Here is a 13437-nt window from a genome sequence, read left to right as displayed (position 1 = left end):
GAGGGAGAGTACTGTTGCCGAGCGGGTTGGGGTGACTGAGATTTTTGTATGAGTGGGGTGCTTCTTTTATCAGTAACTTCAGGCGCCGATCATGATAATTATTTTTATGAAAACGGAGTCCAAAAAGATTATGGCGAGGCATCAGTTCATTTAGGTACAGCGTGCGATCAAGAATGAATTGTACGGCAAAATTGATGTTCTTGCCTGTTGCGCGAGTTCGAGCGTTCTTCGTTGCCAGAAGATTCCAGCTGGTGCGTTTGTTCTCCCGCTGTCTACTTGTCTGGCTTCTCTCCCCTCTCCGACCTTGAAGCTCTTTGGTCGGTCTCGTGCGGGTTGCGTGACCTGTGGGCGTTTGTGGTGTGGGCTGGGGCAGCACGGTCTGCCTGCTCTGGCCGCCTCTGTGTGTCTATGTGTGTGTGTGGAAGGGTCAGCCTAACCAGGGTCAAAGGGTCATTAACACGGGGAGGTCAACAGGTCACAGGGCCGTTTGTTCTACCTGAACTTGGGGTCAGTGACAGCGTTCACTGTACACACATCTCTCTCTCTCTCTCTCTCTCTCTCTCTCTCTCTCCCTCACACACACACACACACACACACACACACACAGAGGACTACTCTCAAGTACACATGTATGTGCTCTGAATGTGAGGCCATAAAGCCCTTTTTTACTAGATTTTCGGAAAAATCATTTGAAGATGTTATTGGTAATTTTGTACTGTTGTTAAAATTTTCTTAAAGTTTGCTTCGCAGTACATTTGGACATTTGATTTAATTTTTATTAAGTCTACAGTTAACTTTGTTCTTGGTTCTTGCTCCTTTGTATTTTGTTTTCGTCTAAAGTCATGTTATGTGGACAGGCGCTAAAGTGAAGTACACACACACACACACACACACACACACACACACACACACACACACACACACTCGCCCAATCACAAACGCTGAAACATATAATGTAGATTTGTACATGTTTGTTCGAACAAATCGGTCTCCCCCCCCCCCCCCCCGCCACCCCACCACCCCACCCCCTTCCACCCCTAAATCCCTTCCTTCCCCGTTTCCGACAAACCCTTCTCTTCCTTTTCATTAATTGATGTTTAAATAAGAAGAAAGTGAATGGGGTAAGTCCTCCCCACCAAGTCGGGAGGGATTCAAATTACGGGTGGTCCACAGGGGCTTGGCGTCTTCACCACACTGCTGGTCATCACACAAGGACCGGGCACGTTAACATGATTATTGGCACGTTGCCGCGCGTGCCCTTCTGCATTCACGCTTTGGTAATTTCTTCTTAAAAAAAAAAAAAAAATATATATATATATATATATATATATTTACACAATGTTTGATTTTCCTTTAGATTCTCGTTTTGTCATGTACTTTTTACGTTCGTTCATGTTATTCACAGTCCTCAGTCCTGAAGACATTTAGAACCAAATGGGGAGGGGGTAGGAGGGGGGTGGGGGGGAGGCTGGTAATGGCAAGTAAGGAAAAGAAAGAATAAATAGTACGAAGAGAACAAATCAACAACACCAATAACAACAGAAACATAAGACACGTACACACACACACACACACACACACACACACACACACACACACACACACACATTTTTTTTTTTCAATATCCTACTTTAGCATCCTCAATTCTTGGAGCTGAATTTAGGATTTTAAAGTGGGACGGAAAGAATGTCCCAATTTAACATCCCAAATCCCTGAGCTGAACTTTGGATGCTAAATTGGGAGACCTGAGCACAGAGCTGAGTTTAACGACCTGTTGGCTGACCTCCCTTGAGGTCAAGTTGTCCGGGTCTTGGTTCGGTGAAGGTTGCGTTGTTCGACGAGGGGGTGTGTCCTGGTAGACTTTCGGAAAATGTTTATTCTTGACACCGTAGAAGGAAGATAAAATAAGATAAGAATAACTTTATTATCTCCAACTGGAGAAATTTGGTCAGGTGCATTATCACAACACAGACAAGTAAACAACATGGGGACCATAACTGTAAAAGTCAACAACAGCTTTGTATGAATATTACGAAGATACAAATATAAAAAAATATCACATATACCGTTTCATACATACATCCAAACACTGCAGGTAATAACTAGTATTCTTAATGTAAAAAACAGAAAGAATTAAGAAACATTATTTGAATATAATTATAAACATAGCCTACTATACTGCACATTGATTATAATAGACAGATAAGATAAGAATAAAGATATAATTGAAGGTTAACCGCGTAGTGAATGCATCAAAGATCGTATGTGATTTATGTAACCGAGACAGGAGACCAGGTGAGTGCGCAGGACAGTACAGCGTTGTGTGGTCCTGGCACTAAGATACCCAGTGTACAAATCAATTGATCATACCCGTGTTCAGTGTACAAATCAATTGGTCATACCCGTGTTCAGTGTACAAATCAATTGGTCATACCCGTGTTCAGTGTACAAATCAATTGGTCATACCCGTATTCAGTGTACAAATCAGTTGGTCAGTTGTGTGGTCGTGGCACTAAGACGCATGTGTTCAGTGTACAGATAGTGGGTCTGTTGTGTGGTCGTGGCACTAAGACAGAACAATGGGTCTGTTGTGTGGTCGTGGCAATAATGATTATGATACCTGCGTCCAGTGTACAAATCAACTGGTCATACCTGTATTCAGTGTACAAATCAATTGGTCTCTTATGTGGTTGTGGCACTAAGACACATGTGTTGAGTGTACAGAACAATGGGTCTGTTGTGTTGTGGCATCAACGATTATGATACCTGTGTTCAGAGTACAAATCAACGTGTCTGTTGTGTGGTCCTGGCACTAAGATACCTGTGTTCAGTGTACATATCAGTGGTCCTGGCACTAAGATAGCAGATTTCAGTGTACATATCAGTGGGTCTGTTTGGTGGTCCTGGCACTAACATAGCACAGTTCAGTGTACATATCAGTGGACCTTGCACTTAGATACCTGTGTTCAATGTACATATCAGTGAATCTGTTTGGTGGTCCTGGCACTTAGATACCTGTGTTCAGTGTACATATCATTGGGTCTGGTAGTCCTGGCACTAAGATACCTGTGTTCAGTGTACATATCAGCGGATCTGTAGTGTGGTCCTGACACTTAGATACCTGTGTTCAGTGTACATATCAGTGGATCTGTTGTGTGGTCTTGGCACTGTGTTCAGTGTACATATCATTGGGTCTGTTGTGTGGTCCTGGCACTAAGATACCTGTGTTCAGTGTACATATCAGTGGGTCTGTTGTGTGGTCCTGGCACTTAGATACCTGTGTTCAGTGTACATATCAGTGGGTCTGTTGTGTGGTCCTGGCACTAAGATACCTGTGTTCAGTGTACATATCAGTGGATCTGTAGTGTGGTCCTGGCACTGTGTTCAGTGTACATATCACTGGATCTGTTGTGTGGTCCTGGCACTGTGTTCAGTGTACATATCAGTGGATCTGTAGTGTGGTCCTGGCACTTAGATACCTGTGTTCAGTGTACATATCAGTGGATCTGTAGTGTGGTCTTGGCACTAAGATACCTGTGTTCAGTGTACATATCAGTGGATCTGTTGTGTGGTCCTGGCACTAAGATAACATATTTCAGTGTACATATCAGTGGGTCTGTTGTGTGGTCCTGGCACTAAGATGCCTGTGTTCAGTGTACATATCAGTGGATCTGTTGTGCGGTCCTGGCGCTAAGATAGCAGATTTCAGTGTACATATCAGTGGATCTGTTGTGTGGTCCTGGCGCTAAGATAGCAGATTTCAGTGTACATATCAGTGGATCTGTTGTGCGGTCCTGGCGCTAAGATAGCAGATTTCAGTGTACATATCAGTGGATCTGTTGTGTGGTCCTGGCGCTAAGATAGCAGATTTCAGTGTACATATCAGTGGATCTGTTGTGCGGTCCTGGCACTAAGATACCTGTGTTCAGTGTACATGTCAGTGGGTCTGTTTGGTGGTCCTGGCACTAACATAGCATAGTTTAGTGTACATATCAGTGGTCCTGGCACTTAGATATATGTGTTCAATGTACATTATATATCAGTGGGTCTGTTGTGTGGTCCTGGCACTTAGATACCTGTGTTCAATGTACATTACATATCAGTGGGTCTGTTTTGTGGTCCTGGCACTTAGATACCTGTGTTCAATGTACATTATATATCAGTGGGTCTGTTGTGTGGTCCTGGCACTTAGATACCTGTGTTCAGTGTACATATCACTGGGTCTGTTTGGTGGTCCTGGCACTAAGATAGCAGATTTCAGTGTACATATCAGTGGTCCTGGCACTTAGATACCTGTGTTCAATGTACATTATATATCAGTGGGTCTGTTGTGTGGTCCTGGCACTTAGATACCTGTGTTCAAAGTACATTATATATCAGTGGGTCTGTTGTGTGGTCCTGGCACTTAGATACCTGTGTTCAATGTACATTATATATCAGTGGGTCTGTTTTGTGGTCCTGGCACTTAGATACCTGTGTTCAATGTACATTATATATCAGTGGGTCTGTTGTGTGGTCCTGGCACTTAGATACCTGTGTTCAGTGTATATTATATATCAGTGGATCTGTTGTGTGGTCCTGGCACTAAGATACCTGTGTTCAGTGTACATATCAGTGGGTCTGTTGTGTGGTCCTGGCACTAAGATGCCTGTGTTCAGTGTACATATCATTGGGTCTGTTTGGTGGTCCTGGCACTAAGATACCTGTGTTCAGTGTACATATCATTGGGTCTGTTTGGTGGTCCTGGCACTTAGATAGCAGATTTCAGTGTACATATCAGTGGTCCTGGCACTAAGATACCTGTGTTCAGTGTACATATCATTGGGTCTGTTTGGTGGTCCTGGCACTTAGATACCTGTGTTCAGTGTTGAAATCAATGGGTCTGTTGTGTGGTCGTGGCACTAAGATACCCGTGTTAAGTGTACAAATCGATGGGTCATGCTCTGTGTGCAGGGTACTAGGGGCGGACTACCATGAGGGCACGTGAGTGGCAGCAGAAGCGGGCACGATGAGTCAGGGCATGGGCACTCAGTCAGCTGACACCACCACCACCACCTCCAACACCACCACCACCACCATCACCCCCACCTCCAACAACTCCAACGCCTACCTTCTGCAGCGTTTGTCTGCTCGGCCTCTTTCTTACAGTCCTTCTGCGGATGGTAAGTGTGTGTGTGTGGATGTGTGTGTGTGTGTGTGTGTGTTTGTGTGTGTGCAAGAGAGAGAGAGACAGAGACAGACCAAGAGATGACTCAGAACTTAAAATGTAAGATACATGACTTGTGTTGTACACACACACACACACACACACACACACACACACACACACACACACACACACACACACAAACCAAACCTTGAGCAGGATGAACAACAATAATTAGTAAAGACATATTGATGATATAACTAAAAGTGAATGACGGGGTAAAGTTAATTTAGAAATTTGTCTTTCTTTTGAGAGAGAGAGAGAGGGAGAGTAGTGTTCCAGCTGTAATACGAAAAGTTGATATTTTGTGGCTTGGCAACGATAATCGGATCTCAAGTTTCTCTGTCTGCTGGATAATTAATGACAAAATCATATGTACTGGGAGGGTTGACTGGCGGAGGAACCAAGCAGGGAGGCCACGTGTCCCGAGGGTAGGTGTAGGGTCTGTGGTTCGGATCCCGGCATTGCCTGCTGGGTAACCAGAAGGGTGAAAGTTACACGGTCTTCTTGGCAACAGCTGTAGGTGTTCTTGGCCCACTTTGTGGACGACATATGGCAGAAAATCGGACGGTCCAAGGGTCAGAGATCATGTATCATCTGGACTGCCAGCGCTGAAACGAAGCCGGTTGTGGATGTGTATGGATGACTCGGGATGAGGTGCGGGAGAGTAACGCCACTGAAACGGTGCGCGCAGATAATGGGACAGCAAAAACAACATTTAAACAAGAGAGGCAAGGCCTTCAAGACTCACTTGTGATACACTTAAAAAAAAAAAATCCAAGCTTTTTATGTATTGAGTATAATTTCAAAATGTAATGTTTAAGATGAGAAAGACCAGTTTAAAGCAAATTAATTCCCCTAGCATAATTACAGAGTAATTTCCCTTTTTTTTTTACTGTGTGCACCAAAACGTTTGCAAAAATAAATAAAACTTCCATGCTTAGCAAAATAAGTTCCTGTTTGAACAAAAAATGATAATAATGACTGCTCTTGATGTTGGGTCAGTAAATGCAGTTTGCATATAATTAGGCTTCATTTTTTATTTTTTTGTGCCCATCCCAGAGGTGCAATATTGTTTTAAACAAGATGACTGGAAAGAACTGAATTTTTCCTATTTTTATGCCTAATTTGGTGTCAACTGACAACGTATTTGCAGAGAAAATGTCAATGTTAAAGTTTACCACAGACACACACACACACACACACACAGACAACCGAACACCAGGTTAAAACATACTCACTTTGTTTACACAAGTGAGTAAAAAATCATGTCAAATTGCTGTGGATTGTTATTGTGGTATTATGCGAATATGCCCAGCATGTGCCATACGTGAAGAAGAAGTATGGCGGGATAGCACGCACGCACACACACACGCGCGCGCGCGCGCGCACACACACACACACACACACACACACACATATGATTATGACGCCCTCGTAGAAAGAAGAAAATTTGCTAGTGTGTGCCAAAACACAAACGAAAAAAAAAAAAGAGGAAAAAAGACGAACACAGTTTATTCTTTTGTTGCTGTTGCTTATGTTTTCCCTTCCGTTCTGTTGTGTTTGTTTCATTTCTTTCATTTTGTTTCTTTTTTTTTTATTTTTTTTTTTTTATAATTTAGTCTATATCTGGATGTAAGGTCTATAATATTTTCTTCCATTTGAAACTTGTGGTTAATTTTCTTTCCGAGGACACGTACACTTGCACATTACTATATCAAGTTAATGTCAAAAGACATCAAATGAATTGAAGTTCAACTTAACTGTTCATACTGAGTACTACACAGGAGAGAGAGGGTTCAGAGAGAAGAGAAGGGGGGGGGGGGGTCTTTTGAATGTAAAACGAGAGAGAGAGAGAGATCCATTAAAAACTGAGATCGGAGATCATGTAATATTTATAACGAGCCTTTGATTGCAGAAATGGTTGTCCATGTGATTCAATAAAGTATTATTCATTTGATTTGAAAGAGACTGCAGTGCAAACCGCGTGCAGCAGAGTTAACGTTCTTTGTGTGATTCATTATTCACTGTTCAGCTTACAACGAATGGCGATTATTTATTCCTTGAATAGTAAATTGCCCGTAAAGATGTCAACATTTTTTTTTCTTTTGATGATAAATATATAATATATATCATTTGAAAAGGCCAGTGTGGTTCTGTTAAGTTTTTGGCACATAATTATCTCTTATTCCCGTATGTCTGTGTGACGATACACGAGAACGGATTCCCTGATGCTGGTTGGATTGCTTGCCACAGTGCGTGTTCTTGACATAACTGGCCCAAACTGCCTTCATTATCAAGAACACGAGAGTTACAGCGACTCACTTTAGAAACACCGTTTTCGTATCAAAGGCCATTAATGAACTCTCCCTGCTAGAGGGGTGGACGGGTAGCAGGAACCAACCTTTACTTTGATCAGGACAGGCGTTGTTAGATCAGAGCAGGAAGGAAGGAGGTTTACAGGAAAGTGGTGGTTAGGATGTAGGTCAAGTGTTTGGACAAGTGTCTTATTGAAGCTGTATTTACCGGTCGTGTATCCTCTCGTCATCACAGCTGCGAAGCCCCGAGTCCCAGCTACTAAGTTGAAAGCACCGGAACGACTAATTCAGTAATCAAATACAAACGTTTCTGTACACAAAGACATGCTTTCCTCATCTTCTCAACTCTTTTCTATTAAGTATTTAATCAATCTGTGAGTGCTATAGCTCCGACACTGTCCAAGAACCGCCCATGTCTGGGAGAGGGGGGGGGGGTGCAGGGGGGGATATAAAGTACTGTATGTACTCTGCCACAGTTTTCAGTGTTGTTTTTGCTCATTTTTCGCAACACAAGACCTAGTTACAGAATGTTGTAGACTGACGTCGATGACAGCACTGCTATAGAACGTTGAGGACTGACGACGCAAGGCAGCACCAATACCATCACCATCATGAAACACAACCATCATGTCAAATGTTACGTATCATCATCACCATCATCATCATCATCTGTCGCATTATACAACCACTGACAGCTGACAACACAGGTGATACGGACCGCAGGACAGTCCGGTGTATTTTGTGTTTGATAAATCGGTATCAGTTTTTAGTAATCCGTACATCACAGCAAACACATTATTTCAAACAGTTCAAACCCACATTACAATACAGTGAATAGTTAACAACAGCAACGAAAAACACCAAAAGCAACAAAACATTTCATCTTCGTCACATATTAAAAGCTGGTGCCAGCCATTACGAAAAGAAAAAGAATAGATAGATAGATAGATATTTATGAACATACCATAAACAGACACTGACTTGTTTGTGAATCAGCTTATTCTTTCTCCCCCACCTCCAACAATTAATCACAATCCAAAGGAAATTATGACATTTTTAACAGTACTGAGTAATGCTAAACTGAATATTATAATAATAATAATATCAAATTTCTATCCAAATAATTGCCAAATTCCTGACATAAAAATGTGAAATTTCGCCATCATGTTCACTCCTCTTGTGCGTCGAATGTTGTGAACTGACAATACCTTAATGATAGTCAGTTTCTGCGGGACTGCTTGACACAAACGTCACTATTCTTTCCCCTCCCCCCCCCCCCCGCCCCCCCCCCCCCCCACACACACACACGCACCCGGCCCCCCCCCCACCCCCGCCCCGCCCTGCCCTGCCCTCGCCCTCGCCCCTTACCTTCCCAACAAATTATTGCTGATGCCTCCCCAACACACACACACACACACACACACACACACCTCCGTATTTTGAGCCGCCCCAGCGGGTTGAGTGCCCCGAGGCAAAGTCATTGCCACAAACCTGTACGAGATTGACTCGTGTATTTTTTCTCTTGAAGGACAGATGAAGGGGTATAAGAAAGAACGAAATATGTGGAGCACCTGGTCTCGGGTTTATCTATCACAGGATCGCTTACTGCAAAATCACTAAAGGCCCTGTATTTATTTTATTTTTATTTTATTTATTTATTTTTTTACCGCTGGTGTCACAGACACGACCAAGCTGGAAAAAACAACAACAACAACAACAAAAAAAAAAACAACAACAAAAAACAAGCCGTCGGGTTGTCGAGTCACGTGCACAGCAAGGTTGATAACCTTGTCAGGTCGGGAGAAGGGAGGTGAGAAAGGTGGTAGTGGTAATAATTCGGTCGAGCCGGGCGTCTTTCGCTGTTTGTGCTTTTGTTTGTCATCTCATCTGACTCTGCAGTTTGCGTCATCTCTCTCTCTCTCTCTCTGCCGATGTGTGTGTGTGTGTGTGTGTGTGTGTGTGCGCGCGCGCGTGGTTTGCTTTCTTTCTTACTTTCCTTCTTGCTTTTTTTCTGCTTTGTCTCTCTTTCTGTGTCTGTCTATCCCTCCCCCTCTCTCTTTGTGTGCCCGTGTGTGTGTGTCCATGTCTATATGTTGATATGGCTGTGTGTGTGTGTGTGTGTGTGTGTGTGTTCATGTCAGTGTGTTGATAAGACGATGTGTGTGTGTGTGTGCGTGTGTGTGTGTCCATGTCTATATGTTGATATGGCTCTGTGTGTGTGTGTGTGTGTAGTCATGTCAGTGTGTTGATATGACGATGTGTGCGTGCGCGCGCGCGTGTGTGTGTGTGTGTCCATGTCTATATGTTGATATGGCTCTGTGTGTGTGTGTGTGTATGTTGATATGGCTATGTGTGTATATGTGTGTGTGTGTGTGTGTGTGTGTATTCATGTCAGTGTGTTGATATGACGATGTGCGTGCGTGTGTGTGTGTGTGTGTTGGTGGATCGGTGTCCTAGTGGAGGTGCGCCCGAGTAGGAAATGAGTGTCAACGAGTTCGAGTCTGAGATTTACGACTGTGTGTAGGTCTGTGATTTGTACTCACCCACCCACTAGATATTTTGATGGTCTGGGCGTGTATTTCGGATCAGTCGATAAAGCGACGTTCCGCGTGCGGCAAGCACCGTAGCCTACGGAAAACAACCCACATCAGCAAAAGGGTTATCCGGGCAAATAATGTAGAAAAATTCATTATAATAATAAAACAAATACATTTGCTGACAGATAAAGATAAAGAAGAAACAGTGGGTGGTGCCGCGCTCTGGCAACGTGTTCTTTGGGGTGGGGGTGAAGGTTGGGGGAGGGGGGGGGGGGGGGTGCGGAGGGGCGAATTTCCCGTGATTAGAGAAATCGGTTGCTACAAAAACCAGTAAGAATTAAAATGCAATATTGTATTGCTGTATTCCAGTCTGTGTGGTGATGTGGCTGTTTGTGTACCTCTTTGTGCGCGCACTCATGTTTGTGTGTGTGTGTGTATGTGTGTGTGTATGTGCGTGTGTGTGTAGTAGCTGTAAGTAAGATGATTAAATTTGCAAATGTTGCCTAGTTATACTTTTGCAGTTAAAAGACATTTGTGTTTTCTCAACTTTTATGTCACATTGTTGTGTATTTGGAAAATGTTTGTTCTGAGCACGGAAAGTTTATTTTGCAGTAATCCTCCATACTCCAATAGGAGTGAAAGGATAATCAAATCTTGAAACTTGAAACTTGTGTGTTGGCGCATCATCTCTCTCTCTCTGTGTGTTTCCGTCTGTCGCACAGCGAGGATGCCGGCCGCGGAGACGAGCTGCGGCGAGGATCGGAGTCACCCGTCCCCCACCCTCCTCCCCTCGAACACCAGCTCCCCCCAGCAGCCCTCCCCCGCCTCCCCGTACGACCTGACCCACCGGTCTCCCCAGGCCCCCAGCCCCACGTCCCCCCAGGCGCCGTGGCCGGGGGAAGGAGGCGGTCAGGGGATGTTCGAGCGGAAGATCGCGCTGCTCACCCAGGGCCACCGACTGTCAGGTGAGAGGTCTCCTCTGGTCCCCTCCTTCTCGGCCTGTCTTCCCTGTCTCTCTCTCTCTCTCTCTCTCTCTCTCTCTCTCTCTCTCTCTCTCTCTCGCAGTTTTACTGTATGTCTAGCTCACAATCTCAATCTCTCTCTCTCTATCACTGTGTGTGTCTGTCTGTCTGTCTGTCTGTCTCTGTCTTTCTCTCGCACTTTCACTATGTGTCTACCTCATAATCTCTCTCTCTCTCTCTCTCTCTCTCTCTCTCTCACACACACACACACACACACACACACACACACACACACACATATACACACACACTGACTTTCTGCCTCTAACAATCTCAGTCTGTCTGTCTCTCTCTCTCTCTCTCTCTCTCTCTCTCTCTCACACTCTCTCTCTCTGTGTCTCTCTTTCACACACACATACACACACTGACTTTCTGTCTCTAATCTCAGTCTGTCTGTCTGTCTGTCTGTCTGTCTGTCTGTCTGTCTGTCTCTCTCTCTCTCTCTCTCTCTCTCTCTCTCTCTCTCTCTCTCTCTCTCTCTCTCTCTCTCTCTCTCTCTCCCACCGTTAGCGATGGCATGAATACTACCGTCAGTACCAACTTGCAATCAGCATCATGGACAAGGAAATCGCATGGTGCTCGCTGGTGTGTGAAGTCTTGTGTCTCTCTGTCTGTCTGTCTCTCTGTCTCTGTCTCTCTCACTCTCTCTGTCTGTCTCCCCCCCCCCTCCCCTCACCGTTAGCAATGATATGATACTACCGTCAGTACCTACTTGCTATCAGCATCATGGAAAAAGAAATCGCATGGTGCTCATTGGTGTGTGAAGTCTTGTGTCTGTCTGTCTGTCTCTCTGTCTCTGTCTCTCTGTGTGTCTCTGTCCCCCCCCCCCCCCCCCGGCCCCCCCCTCACCGTTAGCGATGGTATGATACTACCGTCAGTACCTACTTGCTGTCAGCATCATGGAGAAAGAAATCGCATGGTGCTCATTGGTGTGTGAAGTCTTGTGTCTCTCTGGTTTCTTGAATATTTGGACGGCAGAGCCAGTCTGGCCCCAAACCAGAAGTTATATTCAGGTAAGAATAAGAGGAATTAACAGTTGTGTGCCTCATTTTCGTGCACGTTACGTCTCCGTAGCTTCGTGCAACAGAAAGCAGTGTAGCAGATTCTGCTGGGTTGCCGCGAGGCCACGCTACATAGGTGTTCCAGTACGTGTGCATGTGGCATCGTTGTGTTCGCCATATAATGATCTGAATAGATATTTCCGTTTACTCTAGCACACATTCATTCTGGTGTCTCTTACTCTTCCTGCTGAGTGGCTATCAGTGAAACCTCTTCACACACGGGCACGCGTGCACACGTTATTCCTTGCTCGCGCACACACGCATGCAAGTATAAATACACTTGCACACACATACACACATTCACACAAACACACACACACACACACACACACACACACACACTCGCTCTCTCTCTCTCTCTTTCTCTCTCTCTCAACCCCCGCCCCTATAATGAGCCAAAGACAGCGAGTCCATTGTGGTGACACACTCAAACCAGTCAATGATTATGGTTTTCGCAGACTTTCAAATAGCCCGGTTTCGAGCGGATGTCGGAGAGAGGAGACCCAGTGTTGTGCAGGACGCATTCCTCGACTTTAGACTGAAAGTGGAGTTTAACAAGCTATTGGCAGGAAACCTTTCAACTCGCTTTGTTCAGGGCTGGGGTCTTGGCTCGGCTACGGTTTCGTCGTTCCGACAGAGTTAGTCCCCGATGTCTGTCCTGGTGGGAGGTCCGTCTGGCGCTCCAAAGCGTGCAGAAGCCACGCCTGCTGGCCCTGTTACTGTTGGGACACATTTCATGACTTGTATGCGCACTTTGCCGCGGAAGCTTGTGTTTGAAAACTTCTGAAATTCTCCCCCTCCCCCTCTCTCTCTCTCCCCCCCTCCCTCTCTCTCTCTCTCCTCTCTCTCTCTCTGTCTCTCTCTCTCTCTCTCTCTCTCTCTCACACACACACAAAGAAAGAAAAAAAGCTGTACGCTCTTCCTGTGGACAGCAGCACGAATTTCACACAGAAAATTCTGTTGTGACAAAAGAATATTTCAATACAATAGTGAATACAATACAATACAATACAATACAATACAATACAATACAACTCTGCTTCTGGTACATGCCAATGCCCTTTTTTTTTCTTTCATTTCATTTTCTGTTGTTGTACGGAAAGGATCTCAAACGGACTGATAACGACTTTGCCACTTAGAACAGCATCGTGATGACTTTCTTGAGAAGCGCGGTGAAAACTTGTTAAAACAGCTGACAGTACTGTTATTATGACGACGGACGTGGACGTTAACCCTGCTGCACAGAATGTGAGAGAATGTGGGAGGGGTGAGTTTGGGGGGGGGGTGGGGGGG

The 13437-nt window shown here is 44.7% G+C and overlaps 1 protein-coding gene across 4 annotated transcripts in view; it reads left to right on the top strand.

Moving 5' to 3' along the window:
* The window catches only part of LOC143289354 (retinoic acid receptor alpha-like), a 118358-nt gene that overhangs the window by 57020 nt on the left and 47901 nt on the right, over positions 1-13437 (top strand). For all 4 annotated transcript variants that reach the window (XM_076598351.1, XM_076598350.1, XM_076598353.1 and 1 more), the window contains 2 exons: positions 4954-5162; positions 10784-11026. In XM_076598351.1, coding sequence (XP_076454466.1) covers positions 5009-5162; positions 10784-11026 — 397 coding nt within the window. In that variant the 5' untranslated portion in view covers positions 4954-5008. The remainder of the gene's footprint in view (positions 1-4953; positions 5163-10783; positions 11027-13437) is intronic.

This window comes from Babylonia areolata, chromosome 1 (genome assembly GCF_041734735.1).
Source record: "Babylonia areolata isolate BAREFJ2019XMU chromosome 1, ASM4173473v1, whole genome shotgun sequence".
In the NCBI taxonomy this organism is placed as follows: Eukaryota; Metazoa; Mollusca; class Gastropoda; order Neogastropoda; family Buccinidae; genus Babylonia; species Babylonia areolata.
Note: the sequence above shows the minus strand (reverse complement) of the source record. Positions and strands in the feature narration are given on the sequence as shown.